The 20,250-nt window shown below is 37.5% G+C and overlaps 1 protein-coding gene across 1 annotated transcript in view; it reads right to left on the bottom strand.

The window, feature by feature from the left end:
• LOC140929108 (voltage-dependent L-type calcium channel subunit alpha-1D-like) overlaps window positions 1-19,926 on the bottom strand; it is a 36,840-nt gene extending 16,914 nt beyond the window's left edge. Inside the window, exons 1-23 of the mRNA XM_073378967.1 lie at window positions 19,573-19,926; window positions 18,959-19,064; window positions 18,571-18,710; window positions 12,633-12,748; window positions 11,425-11,577; window positions 9,822-10,033; window positions 9,115-9,227; window positions 8,842-8,957; window positions 8,487-8,534; window positions 8,004-8,112; window positions 7,727-7,899; window positions 7,062-7,174; window positions 6,271-6,380; window positions 5,308-5,439; window positions 4,821-4,893; window positions 4,155-4,278; window positions 3,611-3,878; window positions 3,223-3,256; window positions 2,516-2,624; window positions 1,706-1,826; window positions 1,490-1,619; window positions 776-835; window positions 211-317 (exon numbers count right to left, since the gene is read on the bottom strand). Coding sequence (XP_073235068.1) covers window positions 211-317; window positions 776-835; window positions 1,490-1,619; window positions 1,706-1,826; window positions 2,516-2,624; window positions 3,223-3,256; window positions 3,611-3,878; window positions 4,155-4,278; window positions 4,821-4,893; window positions 5,308-5,439; window positions 6,271-6,380; window positions 7,062-7,174; window positions 7,727-7,899; window positions 8,004-8,112; window positions 8,487-8,534; window positions 8,842-8,957; window positions 9,115-9,227; window positions 9,822-10,033; window positions 11,425-11,577; window positions 12,633-12,748; window positions 18,571-18,710; window positions 18,959-19,064; window positions 19,573-19,781 — 2,876 coding nt within the window. The 5' untranslated portion in view covers window positions 19,782-19,926. The remainder of the gene's footprint in view (window positions 1-210; window positions 318-775; window positions 836-1,489; window positions 1,620-1,705; window positions 1,827-2,515; window positions 2,625-3,222; window positions 3,257-3,610; window positions 3,879-4,154; window positions 4,279-4,820; window positions 4,894-5,307; window positions 5,440-6,270; window positions 6,381-7,061; window positions 7,175-7,726; window positions 7,900-8,003; window positions 8,113-8,486; window positions 8,535-8,841; window positions 8,958-9,114; window positions 9,228-9,821; window positions 10,034-11,424; window positions 11,578-12,632; window positions 12,749-18,570; window positions 18,711-18,958; window positions 19,065-19,572) is intronic.
• Window positions 19,927-20,250: the final 324 nt, after the last annotated feature.

Below are 20,250 nucleotides of genomic sequence, written 5' to 3'. Positions count from 1 at the left end.
ATCAATTTTTGAAGTTAAATCATTTTGCGACCGGGAAAAGGCTAAACCTTCTCCAATAAAAATAACCGCACAAATTTTTCAGTTGCAAAATAGTACAATGAAGCTTTCCGGGTTGAATATTTTTCGAGAATACACGAAAAAACTATGGGTTAAATCTCGTTCTCGTAGTTGTCCTTGGCCTCAAATGTAAAGCTCTCTAATGACACTTACTCTAACAACAATGCTGCGATATTGCAGGCCACAACAAAAGCGTCAATGATATTCCAACCGCTTCTTAGATATGATCCTTTGTGAAGGATGACACCAAGGTCTATCATCTAAATTACAGGGAAAAGGATATTATCATCAAGTGGTATATCTTTGCATTTTTTTCTCTCAGTTCAGTGATTCGTTTCCATCTGGTTGCTAATAATTTATTATGACTAATAACATTAAGTTCGTAACGAAAAGAGCCAGGTATGCTGGCGCATGGCTAGGACATTCTAACTGGTATGGGATTTTGGTCCGATAGTAAAGTCTTTGAGACGTTCGAAGTATCTATCACAAGGTCGAGGATAAGGCCAACATCTTTCTGGGCGTTTTTATGTTTTCTGGAAAATATATAGCAGCGAATTTTGTTTAAAAAATATCATCGTTCGTTAGTGCATCCGTTTGATTGTGGCGTAAGAGTTTTGAACCAATCAGCAAAAAGACTAGAGTAGTCTGACTCGAAAGCTAATCCGCTATTTCTGATGCGCAGATGTCTGTTGAGTATAGTGTAACCTCGGTCACTGACCTTCACTAATACTTCTAGAGCAAAGATTCCGGTGATGACGAAATCGAAATAGCGAAGAACCTACAAAAAGAAGATATCCAAACATAAAAGAGTGAAATTCTGATTTACCCTCTTTTTATTGGATGGACTCTAACCAGTGCTGCTTAATACCTGAAGCAACATCCTTTACTGAATGGGATTTGAACAAGGCAGCTTTAGCATACAATGTCATGCTTTTAGAATTTGAGTAAGACAAAGGTCACAAAATCAATCAACATGAAGAACATGAAAGAAAAAATGATGTATAAATGGTTTAGAGCGGGATTGAAACCTGGGGCAGGGAAAATCTAATAGAGAATTGACGGGGATACCCGTTGTCCAGCTAAGAAGCGCAAATTTCGGATTTTGGTCTTTTTCAGGGTGTTCATGACGAAAAGGTCATCGTTCTTAGATCTCGCTTAGAACAAACAAACAAACACCGTCATAATTGTTGAATTCATTTTGATGGGCAGTAATTCAGATCACTGTAGCTCTGATTGGTTTCAGGAAAAGTTACCTGTTTTAGTATGATCTTGAACCACGCCCAAAATGGTGTCTTTTAGGTGTTTGATTCTGATTTTCATTTTCCGTCGAGCATATCCCTACCTTTCACACGGAAGTCACCGCTCCCTCTAAACTTTTTAGACTAGAAGAGGGAAGAGGAAGATTAAGACTAAGTACTTATTCAGTAGATACCTCATTTCTTGGCGAGTTCGGATTAACAGGATCCTCCACAGCTAACAATACACTACTGATCAAAATGATCACTAAGATGAAGTCATCAAAGTATCGAAGGTTTACCACCCAATGGCATGCTTGACGAATTCTGTAAGAAGGAGAAACCCCAGTCAGTTGATATCCCCATTCAATTTGCACTTATGCCTACAGATGCTTGTAAAGAAATTCACTTACGGATTATCAGGTCCAAATATAAACATGGAACTCTTTCGTATGATCGGTACGTTCCTTTGAATGTTACGTCTTCGTATGATACGTCCAGCTTCACGTAAGCTAAGCAGAGTTTTTGGGGGTCCTGTGGTTAAAGGGAACATAAAAAATTGTTTAAAAACAATGCCCAGATAGAAATTTATCAACGTCTTCAGCAAACTTTTTTTGCTCGTAAGATTTGTCAGTTAACCAATTTCACTCCCTTGGTTGGTTGGCGCTTGGTTGCATGGATTCGAGACTGTGAAAAATTTCACTACAAGTTCATATTTTTCCATAAGCTGCCATTTAATCTGGGCGCCAGACACTTTTGCCGCCCGGTTTCCGGTTTCAGTCAGGTGTGGTCATAGTGACCCGCTTGAGGGTTTGGTCGGCCGAAGAAGTGTTCCTGCCGCTCGCCACAAAAAACCTCTGATATCAAGAGTAGACAACTTTCAGCTGACTCAAATAGGAAAAATCCTATAGTACGGGACATTTTGACTATTTTTTTCAAAAACATTCAGAACATCCCAAGATGACGACTTCACGAGTTAATTTCTGATTAGGTCCCTGTCCAGTAGGCTTATTTCTGCCGCTCTCTCAGTCCTACCCGAGAAGAGGCTGTTTGGGAAAGAGCGCGGAATCAATTCCGAAACAGCGGCTGGTAATCGGGCCTACTGTCAAGTCACGTTTTCCCAAGCCTTGTTGTTAACCACAAAAGATAATGGGCTTTGGGAAAAGACTTGGGGCAAAATGAGCTAAGGAGAATTTAAGAGCTCCCTAATTGTGGTTCTTTACCTGACTCTTCGTCCTCCTCCTCTCCGTCAAATTTAAGCGGGAAATTGCCATTAGATATTTTACCGTTCTTTGTCGACTGATCGGAACTACTTTCTTGAGAAAATTTAATCTGTTAAGTAGAGAGACAATTGGCAAACCAGAGAAAATTAACATTGGAGATACGTGTAAATGATTAGATCAAAGGCAGCAAGATGTAGCCTCCCTTATTTTCTCCTCAGAATATTAATCCTATTCTCACTAGCGAAAAACACGCACAAACCCTAACTTAGCATCAATGCAATCAGCGTGGCCTGGGGGAATACACGGCATACCCACAGACCTTGTCCCTCGGTTTTCAGAGGAGCCTGAAGCTTGATTATTCAGCCAGTTCTAGTAAAGTTTAGGTCTCACCACCCTCGATAGCAGTTCTCACCACACACTCCTCCTTTCAGCGATGGGGCATACCTCTCGTATTCTCTACAGGTCCACCGACTCGCAAAGCCTCGGGCCGATTCTCCCATATCTTATGTATTTAGACTCATTTGGCTTTGCGTGCGAGTGTTCCGAGTACTGAGAATATATTACTGTTTCCCTTATCACCTCTCGTTTTTCTCAAACCGAACATTGGAAAAAAATTCATGGCGATGAAACGGATAGTTTTTAATTTTTTTTTACAGTAATGTTTAAGAAAACGTTATGTGGCGTCTGACAACTTTTTCGTCACTCACCCTCAGCGCCGACTTCTTGTTCCATCTCGCTCCCCTAAACAAAAATATAATAGAAATATATAGATTACATCAAAATATTGAAACTAGAGTCAATAAACTGTTAAAGTCGTTTAAAGCTTGCAATAACTTACCTCATTGATAAATTTTGAATTTTGTGCTTATAAAATAACGTTTTGGACCAAAACTGGTTAAACAAGTAAGTCAAATAAATAAAAGTGCTGCGTTGCGGGTTGGTAAGGGAATTCCTGCCGATTGCTGGATGGGGAGGACAAGAACAGGACCAATTATCCAAATTCATCTTTATGAACCGTTTTCACATGACGTCAAGTCCACCATGTTAGAATCCCAAGACAATAAAACAGCAGCCATGTTGGTATCCTGTTATTACCTTGGTGACACGTGGTCCACGGAGGAAAATGCGGGCTTCATGTTTCGAAATGGATTATCATGATCGGTTTTATTCTGATTAATGTTCTTTATTGCCATGATTACAGGAATCTGTCGAACTTTGGCCCACCCAGGAGAAGTCCTTTTTTCCATTCTTTTTCTTTTTATTGCTTCTATCATTCTTTGTTCTTCCTTTTCGTCTTGTGTAACTGCTTGAGCGTTTGCTAGGTTATCCACTGCGATAGCTAAAAATACATTTAGTAGGGTATCTGGATCACATTTTGTCAAAGATTAAAACTTTCTTTAGTTAGGTTTCAACTGGCCAGTCAGGATATTATAAAGTGACCATAGTTAAAAGAAAAGAAAGAGATGACAAAATGAAAGTCATTATGTTAGAAAATCCGAAGGCAAGCCACGTCAAGATTTGTTAAAGGGGAATTTTACATCGTAGTTTGTTTGCAAAGATTGGTTTCAACAGAATATACTTTCGAAAAAAATTTAAAACCGTAAATTTATAAATGATATTACGTCTTTTGCAAAGATACAATTTCCCAGAATTACAAGAGAGATGAAATACAATGACGACAAAATCCCTTGAATCGTATGAGGTCCTCCTGACGCAACTATCCCATTATACATCACGGCATTCCAATCCTCTCCCGTCATTATCTGAAAATGTAATTCAAAAAAACAAGATAAAATTTACAAGATGTCGGTTCACCACCCTAGTAAAATATAATGTTTAAGATAGTCGGCGAAGGGAAGTACAATTTGTTGCTTATATCTCCCTTTATTGTGTTTATTGGTGGCTGCGCTAAACCATTGATTGCTTTATGCTGGTCGCTATCACGCTTAGCATTGGTACCAAATGTGCAGCGTTATTGTTTTTCACCAGTGCTCCTAGACTCTGCTATTTTGGAGAAGTCAGAAAGTCACTTTACATTATCTCATCCCGGTCATGCAAACGATTATTACAAGCAATTCTTGCAACAAGGTCTGTAGCACCAAGCAAATGGAAAATATTGTTAAGCAGAATGTCACCGCCACGCCATCCTTTTGTACAGAGCAACGAGGTGGATAGAGCAAATGTGAGACAAATTTTCTCTAACAATATCAAGCCCGCTAGATTTGAAGCACAAGGTGTTGTGTGCTATTTCAGAAATCGAAAGGAGATTATGGGGAAATGGAGGTTGAAATATAGAAGCACGAACCTGGAAGACCGCCAACATTGCTTTAAGGAAATTATCAAAATTGGTACGAGGAGCATCGTGCCGCTCACTAAACCTGCAAATATAATAATTCATTTTCCTTAGAGAAATTGACTACTGTGCTCACAGCAAGCTTGGGGTTTGATGAACAGGGGGAAGGGGGATGGGACTCTTTTCCAACTCCTTAACCCACTCCTCAACCCCAGGGGTGTTTTTTTTGGATACTGACCACATGTGCATAAAAAGTAATAATAAAGACCGTGTCGACTTCCAACAACCTCTAATAAATGGACACTGCCCTTAAACTAAGATTCTTTACCATTCTTTCCTTGTAATTTTATGCAAATTATTATGACACACATGTGTTTAATCTGAGCATGAAATTTGTGTACTGACAACATGGAGGAAAATAATAAAAAAGGCTCAATTGGTTAGTGAAGCTGAGACTGCGATATCGAATGTTTATCTTATATCTATTCGTTAAACTTACTTTCCACCAAACAACTGCATCCCAAGAAGAGCGAAAATGAAGATGAAGAGAAGAAGAAGGAATATGAGACTTAAAATGGAGCGCATGCTGTTTAACAATGACGTCACAAAGTTACGTAATGACGCCCAGAATCTGCATCGAAAAACAAGGGTTATTAGATCGTTAGGCATGAAAGTCTTCAGCGCCGTAGCTAGTATGAGGCCAACCGAGGCACTCGCCTCGGTAAAATTTTGACGAATTTCGCCGATCATTTTTATTTTACATAAGCGATCATCGGATATTTTTAACGCATCATGATATTACAAAGAATTCAGCAATTCAATCAATATACTATGAAAAAATTACCATATCATCGATCTCAAGGGGCTACGTACGTTAACCCCAATTTTTTTTGAACAAATACTGATCAAAACCATTGGCGAGGTTAACGGTCACCCAGATTATGTAGCTTGTTTCTGATTATTGCTTTTTAAATTCCACTTAAATTAACTCGAAAAAAAGTTACCGAAAGGCCCAGAAAAAGCTGCAAATCGCATTTCCGAGAGACTAAAGTTCAAAATTTCTCGGGGGGGGGGGGGGCATGCCCCCGAACCCCCCTAGCAACTCCCGCCTGCCTCGGTTGGCCGTTTGGTCTGGCTACGGCACTGAAAGTTTTCGCTTATTTTTATTGAAAATGACCATTGCCTTTGGTGCTTGTATGCGTTTTCGAGTAAACAGGTGTGAAACTGCTAGTAACATAGTATTGTGTTTTTATATAAAATGACTTACTGTTGATTGTTTGTTTCGATTAGCTAATAATACCAACGAAAATTAATCTCACTAAATTCGAAATGGATATCATACTCAACCTAATTATGAAAGTTGGAAATATAGATAACAGAAAAACACCAAAATCCATGCTACAAATTGTCAATATTATTTCAGGTTTCTCGCAAGATTGTGCTTTAATTGATTCAATCTTACCTTGTGAATTTAAAAACTCTTAGAAGACGAAGACTACGAAGAACGCTGATGCCAAAGCTATAGTTTGTAAAATACTGTACAACTATTTCAATAATGCCTCCAAGGACAACCTGCCGATAAAAAGAAATGACAAGTGTTCTCAATTAAGGAGCAAAATGGTCTAAAAACAAGGTCGCCTGGCTGGTTATTATAACTAGAGTCTGACGAGCGAACTTGGAAAGAGAATTGAATTGGCTATCATGGACTGCCTGTATTACGGACACTGTAGCTGGATCTTGTTGGCGAATGAATAGCTTGATATATCAAGAAATATAGAGGGGCGGTGGTACTTCGGCATCAGTGGTGATAACGCACAATGGCCCACCACAAAAAGCTTCAACTCAAACGTGTCACAGATATAAATTAAATAAGATAAGGGACCCATCCCTGGTAGAAATCACTTGAAAGACTGACCTGATTGTACCCACCTTTGGCCGGCTACGAGTTACAAATTTTACCCTTTTGAATCGACTGAGCTCACATTTAAAAAGCCTACAACCGTAAACTACTTGTCACATATGTCCGAGGAAAATAATCTGGGGGTTTCTCTTGATACTTGGTTGACTGATACCAGGACAGAAATATTCAAAAATATGAGTTTTACAGAAGACCAAGAAGCCTGCAAATTGCCTCGCTTGGCTAATCATACAAACCAACAACTCAAAAATGACTGAAAATGCACCGAAAAATTGTCTACCTGATAAAAATGATGACACATGCTTAAAGTTCCACAAATAGATTGAAGTACTTACAGCGCAGTCAAATCTGTTAAATGCTGACTTAAAGTACACCTTGGGGCCAAGACCATACATCTTTAACAACATTTCAGCTATAAATATACTGAGGAAAACGTACTCTGAAATTTCTGTAAAATAATAATAATAATAAAAAAATTAAGGAATCACAGTAATGGATTTTAAATTGAGGTGGTTTTTCTTAAGGAGCATATGAATGTTGACATGCATCATCGAGTACTGACAATGGAGGATCCTCTCTTGGTACTAAACAGTGACCCAGTGCAGCTTTACAGCCATGCATGGTAACTTAAACTGCGATGGAAAAGCATAAAAATAACCCGGATGTGTGGATAATTCCCTAGTAGTATAAATAAAACCCTCATCTCAGACGGTATTTGCCATCCGCCGGCACCTCCTAGTGCTGTTTTAGATTTTGCACGCTAGCATTTTTTATTTCTCCATAAACTTGTAGGTAATGACAGCCGTCCAAAATTTAGTCATACGATGACTTTAAAATGAGTGTAAAAAAGGAGGCCATCCGATATCCGGAGACCTCAGATCGCTTTTTCAACCAGCTCTTCGGTGACTGGATATCGGATGAAAAACTTCTCGACTTGAATAGATCTTAACTCCTAGAGCTTTGAAACGAATTAAAAGTTGCTGTAAAGACCAGTACCAACCTTGAAACTTTTCCAACCATTTTGGTTGTCCATAATGCTCAACCGACATCAGAACTGTGTTAAGGAAAACACAGACTATAACTGACCAATAGAAAACTTGACTTTTAACCATTTGACGTACATGAATTCGAAGTAACTTTTCTTTTTTCTTGATTTTTTGAAATGCACTTGAGCTGCAAAAAAAAAAAAACAGATTTGTAAAAAAATAGTAAAAAGATGAATTCCCTTTCAAAATGACCAGAGTTTTAAAGAAAACTTTTTAAGAAATACATTATACCTTTCAGACTTATTTCTAAGATGTTTCAACATTTCCCCGCGATCCTCTATCAAATGCATTATAGAGTCTGACAGACTGTTACGCTTCTTTAGCGGATCACGCGGGCCTCCTATGAGGAAAAAAAACATTAATCAGCGGTATAGTTCATCTGTTAGTTAAAAAACAGAGAACTTAAGCAACCACGACGGCAAAATCAATGAGGACGGCAAAAAATTAGAGCAAGGCCGGCTTAGATTAGCCAAAGAAAACTTGGCACATGCATCACGCTTTTTTGCACATTTCCTTGTTTCCGTTTATTATACCCGACTATGCAACGTAGACTTACCTTAATTTCACGTTTTTATGGATGATTTGAACTTAAGAGAACGAATACAGCTCTTTATAATTCAAGTCTAGAAAAATCTCCTAGCATTTCAAATGAGATGGAGAAAAAGCGATGAAGTTTGAAATAGCGCGAATTCACTTTTGTAAGTGAAGAAATACCTTCTCCAACTCCATGTCTTTCTCTTTCTTCCCTCAACAGAATGTCCTCTGAAAATGACACAAGATCGTTACTAATATCTTAACCAAAGCTAACTATAGAACCAGAGAGTTACAGTTGACAATGGAAAAACTCCTTATACTCCACCCTCCTGTCTTCTGTCTCCCGGCTTCGCTGTCTATATGCTCATCAGAAAATTTGTAATGGCAAGCTAGTTGAAGGTCACAGCTTACATACCACGATAAACTTGCATTGAAAAGTGCGCGCGTTCAAACTGTGAAAATTGTATAGTAAATCTACTGCAATTAATGGTTTGATTATTGATATGCGCTGAAGTGGACGTCACGTTTTTCTTACCTGCTCTTCCTATCCAATCAGAATATGCTGTAAATTGGCGTTCTAACTTCTCTCGACTTCGAAACTTGAAGAATGCTCGACGATTTTCAGCTCTTTCTCTTTCTTTGGCAAATTCACTGTGGACAAATGCAATGAATAAAATAGTAAAATTACATCGCGAGGAGAGAGAGATAGATGCTTTTTCCACAAAAAAAGTTTAGACAATTATAGTAATTAAATAACGAAATATAACTAGGCGGGGTCAACATTAAATGAACTGCAGTGACGACTTACCCGCTTAAAACTCCAAGAACCAAATTGAGCATAAAAAACGAGCCAATAATTATTAATGATATATAGACGATTGAAGTGACCACGCGGTTGTGATAATCCCGGGCATCATAACTCTAGAAGAAACAAATAATTCTTTTATCATTCATCACCGAGTTTGTTTTGCAGCCAAACAAAGTTGGACGACATTGCGCATGAGCAGCCATTATTTGTAGGCAGTTATTTGCAGGTCACGTGGTGAGCTCTCTGCCAATGAAAAGGAAGAAAAATTTGCAACGAGGGATAAATACAAAATGAATGTCATTGCTTGGACCAGAGCTACTGCTTGGATAAAACCTATGCTAAAGTGATTTCAGGGTCAAAGGGCCTATAAGTCACTTGACAGTAGTTACCAACAAATGCTGACACTTTTAAATCTCCTTTCATTTTAGCCCTTACAGAGGGAAGAAATTTCCGTTGCCGCGTTCCTAGGACATTTCCGGAACGTAGGTCTACGAAGTTGAGCTGAGATATCACGAGAAGAAAATTTAGGATTATGATAAACACTAACAAATTCAGCTGTAGTGAAGCATATCTTCACGTGAACTTGACTTGCAATGCGGCATCAACTACCTGTAATAACTGGTCTGGAAAACAAACCAGGAATCCGCTCCTGTATAAAAATGTGTCTAGCTCTTAGAAATTATATTGTGCGTTGGATGATTACGTACATGATACATAATATCAGTCCATCCTTCCATTGTAATACATTGAAACACTGTCAGCATAGACAGAAAAATATTATCAAATGTTGTGATTCCTTTATTTGGTCCACTCCAGACAGAAGTATTGCTAGTGCAATTAAGGCCCCGCCCACAGGGTCGACCTGCAAGTGCTGGCTTACTGCAGACGCGTGGGCTAATAAACATGGTATCTATTTGACCTGCAATATATCAACAAAAATGTTATAGTATATTCAATACCAATTGACATAGGTTAGTTTTCATATATAATATCATAGGTGACGAATTACTCCTTAATTTTGGCGCGAAATTTCAGCGTTAATTTGTAATTTCACATTAAAAAAATTGCCATGGCAACCTTCCGTACGTCTCAGCGTCAAGATGGCGAAGAAGTTTTAAAATGTCATGAATGAAGAAATCAGGTCAAAAAAGACGCTTTAGAAAACCTGAACACATGAAAGAGCACATCAAGAAGGATTCTAAGAGGTATTTTGTCGAAAAACTCTGAACTTAAGCCAAATTTAAGCTCTAAACGTTCGAGAGAGTGCAGGAGTTCTCGATCGATAAGGTGAGGGAAATTATTAAGATTTGGACAAAACGCAAGTGAAATTATTCCCTAATTTCACTCGTCACCATTTGATTACACATACTAATAACATGATTCCTGCGCCAGCAAACGATTGAGGAACAGGATAAAGTAACAGATTGAGCGCGGCTTGATTCCAGAGCTCTCAATTTCTTGGCTGACTTGATAGACAACAACAAACTGAAAGTGTAGAAATTCGCTCATTGGTCGAAGGCTGTCTGTTAAAAGATTTTACAATAACTTTGTAAATTGGTCGGCAAAAATTTTTGTAATGCTAAGGACGGCTGCAGTGTAGATCGTTTTCAAAAATAATAATTAAAAAAATCTCCGTTGGCGAGTATCTATTTTCAGATCGTGAATCAATTTTAGTTGAACGATGTTTAGTCTTGTTTGCTTAGCTTTCATGTAACATTTTCTTATATATGGGAGAGTATTTTTTCTGTTGATGTTTTTATACCACTATACTATGCTAAAGACAGGTGTGGCTCAGTGACCACAGCTTATTCACAGCGCTAATAGAACAGTACTTAGTTTATATTCATATTTTAAAATTTACAGCGCTGTGACTTTTTCAATCTCATTAAGTCAGTTGAAAATACTTTACACATTAGTGAAGTTGTTAGTTGACTGCTAATATTCTATTGTTCCCATTATCGCTTTTCCCACAACTAACTTTAAAACGCAAAAAGCTATAAACTAAAGGTGACAAAATTTCTTTTACGCCCTGACACTGATCACTTACGTCTAAGAAGTCACTGTTGAATTGCCTTCTTCGTAACCGTTCAAACAGTTTAAAGTTAAGTTTTTTTTCATGAGACCCAAGGGCTTCAAATTTATATAATTAGAAACACAAGTCAATGCTCACTTAATGAACTACCTAAAAACTATTGATTTTCTGTATGTTAACGCTATTTCAACTACGAGACATTTTTTTTTGGTATTGGAGGGGATTTTAGCAATTCACACTTATTTTAAACAAGTACAACAACATGCATAATTTCTCACCTGTGGTTGAATTGTAACACGTTGAGTGAAATTTTCCTCTTAAAAGTTCCAATCCTACTATGGCGTAGATTACGATAACAAACGAAATTAAAAATAAAATTTGAAGAAGAGGGATCATTGCCCTCGCTATTGACTTCATAACAACTTGAAGGCCTGAAAAAAAAAAAATAAAAAAAAATAAAAAAAGGGTTTACATGATTAATATATAAATTTAAGGCCGCCCTTACAAATTAACCATTCTTCGATTAAGAAAGAAGTCAGCTCCAAAAAGAAGGGTAATTGAAAAAATTTACCGTGATAACGTTGTAACACAGTTTTTATTAGTTTAATATTAAGTTAAATCCAATAACTTGGATAAAACTAGCCCTGATGAACTTGACAGCATGGCCAAGTGGTTCAGGGGTCACGGTTGTCGTTATTCAGATAGTTGAGAATTTTTAGCCGGGGAGGGGGTGGTGAATACTCAACAAAGTTTTATACCGGGGGACTCCGCCCCGTGGCTCAACCCGTTGCCCTTTTACATATACCATTTTTGTTAGAAAAGGAACCCATTTCATATACCTTTCATTGACAAATGGTACCCCTTTCACATACTTTGGTCAGAACTTTGAATCCCTGTACTTTCTTTTAAATATAAATAAATCACAAAACTAGTTTTCTCGTCGACTTTTTCACATCCTTAAAATCTTTTAGTAGCCCTTTTAGGTCACTTTACAGATTAAAATGACAGATTTTGCCCCCCTTTCAAATACTTTTAATAGTGAAATCCCTGCCTCAAAAAGATACCCCCTCTCTGGCGGAGCCTCCCCGTATACACCATTATAGGTAGTACCCCCGGGAATTTTTACCTGTCATGTTGGATTTGTATTAGTGCGTTTGTTTGTATGCCTGCTTAATTCTAGGACCCAATGTGAACTACTGGGTCAGTAAAAATTGTCGGAGCCCTATAAGGTGTTGTCTATTATACGTCTGACGTTTACATTCTATTCTGTTTTGGAAAAAAAAGTATGAAATACTATTGGTACACATCCTCGTAACCCGCCTTGCAGCCGGCCCACACATCGTCTTATGAGACCATTACTATGTTTAGAGAGTCTGCAACGCAGGCTAATATCCCCGAAGAGAAGATATATGTTCTCAGCCGCTCACACAAACTAGTAGGTCTGGTAAGTATAACATTTTTAAGTTTCAAACGAACGTAAACTCACTTGGTATTCCAGAAACTATTTTAAGCGGTCGTAAAACACGCACAGCTCGAAGTACTTTGAGCGATTCTGACTCCTTAATGCGGTTGCTCTCAATACCTGAAATCATTCCTACTAACCTAGAAGGACGAAAAAAACAAACAAACAAACAAACAAACAAACAGTTTGGTTAGCTAAATTGCTGGATCAGGTTCTAGTTAGATGTTTTTATTTACTGTCATTCCGTTTGAAAATGAAGTTCGATTGCCTTTCCATAAAAATTCTGAAATCAATAGAATAGGTCCAATACTCATTAGACCTGCAGCTCTTCCGATTCAGGTCCAAATAACTAGCCTTGGTTACTCATCTATTAAGTTTTCCTCTGTCTGAGTGAAGATGCGAAAAATCTTCCTTTCTTGTCAAAGAAAAATGTTGTCCTACTCGAGGGGCGGATGCAGAAGGTTTAGATGGAAGGGGCCGGGGGACGAGCAAGCTATATTGAAATGTTCTATTTATTAATTGGTTCAAGAAATCTTGTGTCCAAAAATAAATCAGCTCTAAAAGACAGATTTTACCAGGAAGACAATAAAATTGAACACAGCTTCAGACAAAAGGGGGAGGGGGAGGGGGTTGCAGCTCCTTTGAGCACCCCCCCCCACCCAGATCCAACCTTAATACAGTTGTTCATCTAAATCAAGGAAAAAAATTCCAGTAAGTTAAACCCGGAAACATTTATTACCACATGGTTCTAGCTTGAGGTACCTGAATGTCGTTATCAGGTGTTTTTGATACAAGCTCAAGAAATAAACCTAAAACACGATACTTGCCAGTTTAACACGTAGGCAAGGATTGATGGGAAAAGACAATGTCACGTGGTTAAGAGGGGGAATTGGGATGCGGGAAAAATATCTTCCGGAGGCTAAAAATACAAGTGATCGTCTCAAGTTTGGCAAGCCAAATTGCATAGACAGGCAGATGTTAGTTCTGCATCTAAGTACCACGCGCCGTACTTTTGTATTTGGCAGCAGTCAGTAGCGCACGCACCTGCAGGTTTCCGTTTTGTTTGTTCGCTTGTTTCTTTTATCTTTTAAAAGCGCCTGTAAGCTTCCCATGCATCTCGTCATAGTTCACTTGCTCCACTACGTTAGGGCTTTAGTGCTTTCAGATCAGCTTGAGAAACATTACACAACCTGCGCGCTAATAACTGAAATTTGTCGCGGGGGCGGTGCATTATATAGGACTGAGGCTGGACCCGGCGGTAATTACACTGGGTATTTGGCAAAATACTTATCATTTAGACTAGAGTTATATTATCCGATATAATATTCGACATTATAGAGGACAGGATTTTGTTCTCTTCTCAACTGGCGACATTCAGAGAAATTCTGTTTTTTTTTTTTTTTAAAAATTGCACTAAAAGACTACGCTTTGTATCAAAGTAGTGGTCGATAATTTTAATTTACTTGACGCAATTATGATAAAACAGGCCTATTCAGTGTAATAAGAAAAGCGTCTGAAACACGTTTGACTGAAGAAGCAAACCTTTGGAGGTAACAACAACCAAAATACTTAATATGCACTAGAACTCAAAGAAAATTTTATTCCAACTATTACTTTCACCTAAGTACAGGAAAAAAAATAATACGCTATGTTGCCGGAAGACGAAGTTATATCCAGATCATACAAAAGGAGAATTTTGAAGAAATAAAGTCTTGTATTCAACTACAACACTCGATAACTCTTAAAGATTTGCCCTACACTTAAGCTTGTCTTTTAATGGGCCTGATAACGGGTCGAGAGTTCCGATTTTCGCTTGTTCCTGATTCATACATGTAGTGTATTGTATTGCTGCGCTTTTTAAAAACACGCGAATTATGAAATTCAAAAGCCAACTGACGATTACGTTTTTCGCTGCCGTCAATCATCTTAGCGGATCTCTTAGAAAACAAAACTTTACTTCAACGGGTTCAAAAGGTCATGTATGGGATTTGCCATTGGTGGATTTCGATCCGTTTTGGGTGTTTCTGTGTTTCAAGGTTCGTTGCTTGTGATCGTAATTATGATTGACGGCAGCGAAAAACGCAATTGTGAATTGTGAAGGCGGCTTTTGAGCTTTAGAGTTCGCATGTTTGTGAGAAGCGCAATAAAGGTTATCCCGATTCCAAGTTGAAGATGGTATCTTGAGATTGTTAATATATTCTTCAACAAAGGTTTCCTTTGTCGCAATTTCCCGTCTCAGGTGATAATAAAGTCGCTAGTCTGCATTTTAAGGACTGATCTGTTGTGATAATTTTCTGCGTTTAAGTGCCGCAAAAAAATAAATTTACTTTTTAAAAGTTTGAATTATGGAAACAGGACGTTTAAATCATTGAAATCTCTTGACAAGTACATCGCACTTAGGCCATCCTCTTTCTTTTTCTCCCTTTTGCGTCGTCCGACCGACCCAAATTTTTGGCATTTTCAAAAAAAAAAGAAAAGTGGCGACGTAGTTAAGCCATTTTTCGCTTGCAATAATTCTTTTAATCTGAAAAATGAACATAGTAATATCATAGAGAAAAACAGAAACAAAAACAGGAACATTTTTTACAGTATATTGTGTATTTTGTTAAATTAAATCCAAATAAATTGTGTGAATGTTAACTTTTAACGTCATCCTGGGATACCAGGGCCTCCTATTCCAAGACTTCTTGAGATTGTTTTGTTTTTTAGGTTTTTTTTTTTCAATCCCACCGACCGACCGACCCAATATCAGGAAACGCATTCGACGCTAAACGAGAAAAAAAAGGGGATGGCCTTATGTTGCTGCATATTTTTCTTACTGGTTTTACAAGTCTGATTAAGCCATCGATTTTTGTGCAATCATGGACTGAAGTAAGAGAAAACTATCGTCATAAAATAAATTTATTAAAAAATAGAACTTAGCCATGTGAAGGAAAATTAAATGATACAATATTCAGAGCACGAGTTTTGAATGTCGATGTAGTGTAGCGGCAGCTGGTTAAATTTCTTCCTCTATCAAAGAGTTATTTTTAGTCATATATCCTGACTTCCTTGCTCTCTATGGCTTTGAGCACGTTCTACTATTTGTATATGAATCAAATAATCTTGAATACACCAACCTAGGACATGTCCGTTTTCACTGTCAAATGATCTTAAAAGATCTTTATGTTTTCTGAATCTCACAAAAAACCCTATGCGAGGGCAAATGAATGAATATCACCAGTCACGAGAAAACTTCAACTGCAACGACTATAATTATGCCTGACAGGAAATTTGAAAGAAAAAGCAATAATAGAAAAAAATAATAATTAAACTAAATTAATTCTGTGGTCTAAATGTGTTTAAAGCCAGTAGAAAGTTGAAATGTACAATAATGACTAGCCCGCACGAGCAAGCTGACCTCATTCTTAATGAGGGACTACAAGACTGACTGTCATAATAGAGTAACTTAAATTGTAATCAGTGACTTGGTTCCCCAGATTGTGTTTTTACGTTTGGCCGACAACTTTAGAGCTAAATTAATTCAATCGACCAACAGAATTTATGACTAATTAGAAACCTTCCAGTGCTTCTTGTCTTAAGGGCAATTCTATATCACTTAAAACCAGGGACTTGGGCAACCTCGTTCTCAAGATTCTGTCCTGGGAAAGAGATTGGGATTCAGGTCATGTGACATCCGGTAAAGTGCATCGATTTCTTCGTTGATCCTAGTTCGGAGCAAAAACAATGGTTGCAGCCATTTTTTGGGGGGAGGCTTTAAGCAAGTTAAGTAAAAATCCCCAAAATGACTTTACTTTCATGAGTGACAGAGTATCATAAATGGAAAAGGCGGAGCACGGGTTGGTTGTGATTCAAAACAACAACAACAACTGGTCGATGCGGTACATTTTGGTAGAGAGATGCGTGTGGTGAGCCGACCAACGGACTGAATGTGTTGATTCAGAGGGTAACGTTAATTTTGCCGTTAATTTGAACACAGCACCAATTTGGTCAAAACTCAAGTAAAATTACGACAAAAACTTGCAAACTATCTATTTCGAGTATCAATAACCTGTCACTTATACCAGTTTCATTTAACGTGGTTCTCAGTGTTTCAGTTATATCGATCGGTAACCTTTATAAATGTAGTAGTTAAAATTTCATGTAGTTCTTCATTGAAACACAACTTGTATTCATCCGGAAGCCGGTTCACTTCGGTCAGCCAGCCCCAAATGTTATTTCCCAAAATTTTCTATTAACGCCTCTATTAAGCGGACACTTTTACAACTTTCCAATAATCAGTCATATAAGAAAAGACATGGTCAAAAAATGCGATATTTTTAGTAGAAACAAACAGTTGATTTTTCTAGGCAGGTTTTAACAGCTACAGCAACAATTAGCTATAGCACCCAGGGCCGGGAATGTCTTATTACTAATTCACTGTTTGAATACTTTGAATGCTTAAATTTACAATGGTCCTTGACTCGTCTAATTATCATGCTTAAAAAAGTTTTCATCCTTGCTGGTAAAAATCTTAATATAAAAATTCTTAAGCGCTTAATTCGGAAAACATAAACTGAGCAAACGTTTTTAAAAGTTAATATAATTAAAATATTCTTGATTTCTAAGCGAAACTGTTTGAGTGATTACTTATTGTTCTTTAGTGCAAGCTAGTGATACATGAATCATTGAAAGAGACCCATCAAACGGTGTAAAGCCATTGGGTAGTTTGCCAATGTCCTCTATGTCTCAGTTCCGAAAGTTTTAGATTCAAGTAGAAGTCGGTATGTGGGTGGTTCTGTCTAAGTCAGCCCTACCTGTATCTTGAGGGGGGATTTTGAGAATTCAAATTTCTTCTCTTTTGTTTTTCGATGGTAGTGACTCAGAAGATAAGACAAAAATCGAATAAATTTACACCAATTCACTTTCGCCTGGGAATAATTGTACCCTTACGCCAAGTTACGGACTCCTCGCCCGGAGAAAGTTGTCTCAACAAATTTGCGGGAGGTTCGCTTACCACCAACAGATAAATACAATGTACGTTGTTCGAAAAACGTTCTGCGAAATAAAGCCAGCATGACATTTCTTTCTATGGGCTTTTTACATTACTAATAATAATCATGAGACCTGTTAAACAAAATTCAAATTCTGGCGACGATATATTGATGCAAAAAAGTTAAATAATTAAAATAAAATAGAAATAAAATGATATTAAACGGTCACAAAAAGTTTTAAACCCTTTACGAGAAGTACGACGTATGAATTGCATGATTGTTGATAAAAACCCTGAAATTTTAACAGTAAAATTAATATGTGTGTTATAACATAAACAAGAGTGTCGTTGTGTTTTCTACTGTTGATGAGAATTGGTTACCAAGCGCTTTCAACATTTTTTGTGTGCTATATTTTTTGCGATCTGGCTTGGTGTGGTGCTAATTTTTCACTTAACACACTAAGACTGTGGTGGTTAAAAAAATAAAAGTTTTGAGTTAGATACGACCTTTAAATTATTCTTACAGCTTTTTAAACAGTTAAATCCCTGCCAAAATGTATTTTTTGAGCAATAAATGCAAAAGTCAGCAAGATTTAAACCCAACTGAGCAGTTTGTCTTGTTTAGAATATTTAATTTAGTGACAATTCTCCCGAAAAGTGAGGACAAAAAAGCAATAATTTTTCTGGCACCTTCAAATCTAAATACAAGCCTCTTGGTTTTTGTTTGTTGTTATTATTTTTGCTTTTAATTCTCGATTTTTGATCCTCAATCATACAATTGACGTCTAGAGCAAGAAACTCAAATACCGTAACTTGTTATAGTTGCTTTTTTTGGCCCTGAAATAAGTGAATCTGTCTTGGCTTGCGCAGGCCATAAGCCTTTTTAATGAAATTTCCGGCGCAAACAGCAGTGACAATAAGGGGCAGCTGCAAGAGCTGAATATTAATGTGAGCAAACTCCACTGTCACTTAGATAAATAAAAAGCTTACCCGACCACAACAACCACAAAATCCAAAATATTCCAGCCATTTCGTAGATAGGCATCCTTATGCAGTACGAATCCGTTAGCCATAATCTTCGTCGCAGCTTCGATGCAGTAAATGATCACGAAATACATTTCAGATTTTTCCTGACAATAGGAGAGATTAAAACAATAACTAAAAACAGAAAATCACAAATAAATTTGACAATTTTCCACGCGACTATAACCAGTAGACATCAAGTTGCTATGGCTATAAATGTGGCGAGTTCTCTCTTATAGGAGTTCTTTAAGAAGCGCTTAAATCGTTTCCTTATAGAAAGCCCTAATAAAAGCGCATTGTGGTTAATATTTGTCTTGCTCGAAAAACACAACAAAATACGCGTTTTCGCCCTTACCAGTTTTTTATTCCGCTCTGTTGTATCTCCATTAGGTAGCGGTTCTTCTAGCATAAGTACCACGCAATTTGCCGCAATGGTCAGTAAAATAAAATATTCAAACTTTCTGTTAAAATAGTCAGGAAACACAACTTAGAACTCAATTTAAGTATGTTACGTCGTAAAGCAGAAGATGAACGCATCTATTTATCGCATAAAACCAATGATCCTGTGCTTATACATATCAACAATAATTCTTCACAGCCCTGAATATTTCCCCACTTTGTTATTTAAGAAGGTAAATCAAAAATACACGATAAATGACGAAGTCTCAGGAACGGAAATAAGCTTTTTTAAGAGAAATTTTTAAAAATGTCGTGTCAGCGTTTGCTAATAGCGAGACAAGCAAGTTACTCGACTAAGAACCGAGGCATGGGTCTGAATGAACAACTGTAGTTAGAATACTTAGAAACTTTCATCAGCTATACCGCAATATACCAGCGAGAGTCAAGGTAATGTGGTTAACTATAATACAATGAACAAAAGTGGCTAACTGATGAAAATTTTCTAGTGGAGAAAGCATTAAGATTAAAACTATTTTTTAAATTTTTCATTTTTTCTAGTGAAAAGGATACTTGGATTCTACGATTTTTTTGCAGTAGAATCTCACAGGATTGTCTTCCGGCAGGCAAAATAGCGCCTTGTTCGAACGGTTAGCGTCGTCGATAACTTGTTCTCCATAAGTGGACATAGAGCGATATTTGCGTTGAAAAACCTCCGTTGCCGCTCGCAATTTGTTTTCGGAGTTAGTCTTGTTGCAAAGATCTTTCGATTCGTCCGCCATCGAAACATTTGGACTGGGTTTTCTGTATCACCTGTAACCCAAATTCAGTACGTCATGCATGTGGAAAATGAGCAAGGAATATTCATTCATCAAAATTCATGTTCACCAAGAAATCACCAACAAGCCGCATTAATTCAAAAATTTAAAAAACTCGAACTCATGGCCATGTAATTTGCATAAGGAGTCCGCCAATCATTGCTAGCGGCCTTCATTACCCAATAAAAGCAGCCATCAGGCTTTATAATTGATGTATATAGGAGAACTGCGGAAACATGAAGCACTTTACGTCGCACACACAGCTGCAGACTACTATCAAATTAACGGGTGTTCTTAAAACATCAATGTCGCCAGTCGAGAATAGAAAGGTAAAGCCTGTCAAAAAATACTAGCTTCATGGCTTTTGTAGAAGACTCAGTGTTTACAGGCGATGTTTTAAAATTCACTTATTAGATAAGTTACGAAAGATAAC

This window comes from Porites lutea, chromosome 2, assembly GCF_958299795.1.
Source record: "Porites lutea chromosome 2, jaPorLute2.1, whole genome shotgun sequence".
NCBI classification, from domain to species: Eukaryota; Metazoa; Cnidaria; class Anthozoa; order Scleractinia; family Poritidae; genus Porites; species Porites lutea.
This window is presented reverse-complemented; position numbering and strand designations above follow the sequence as displayed.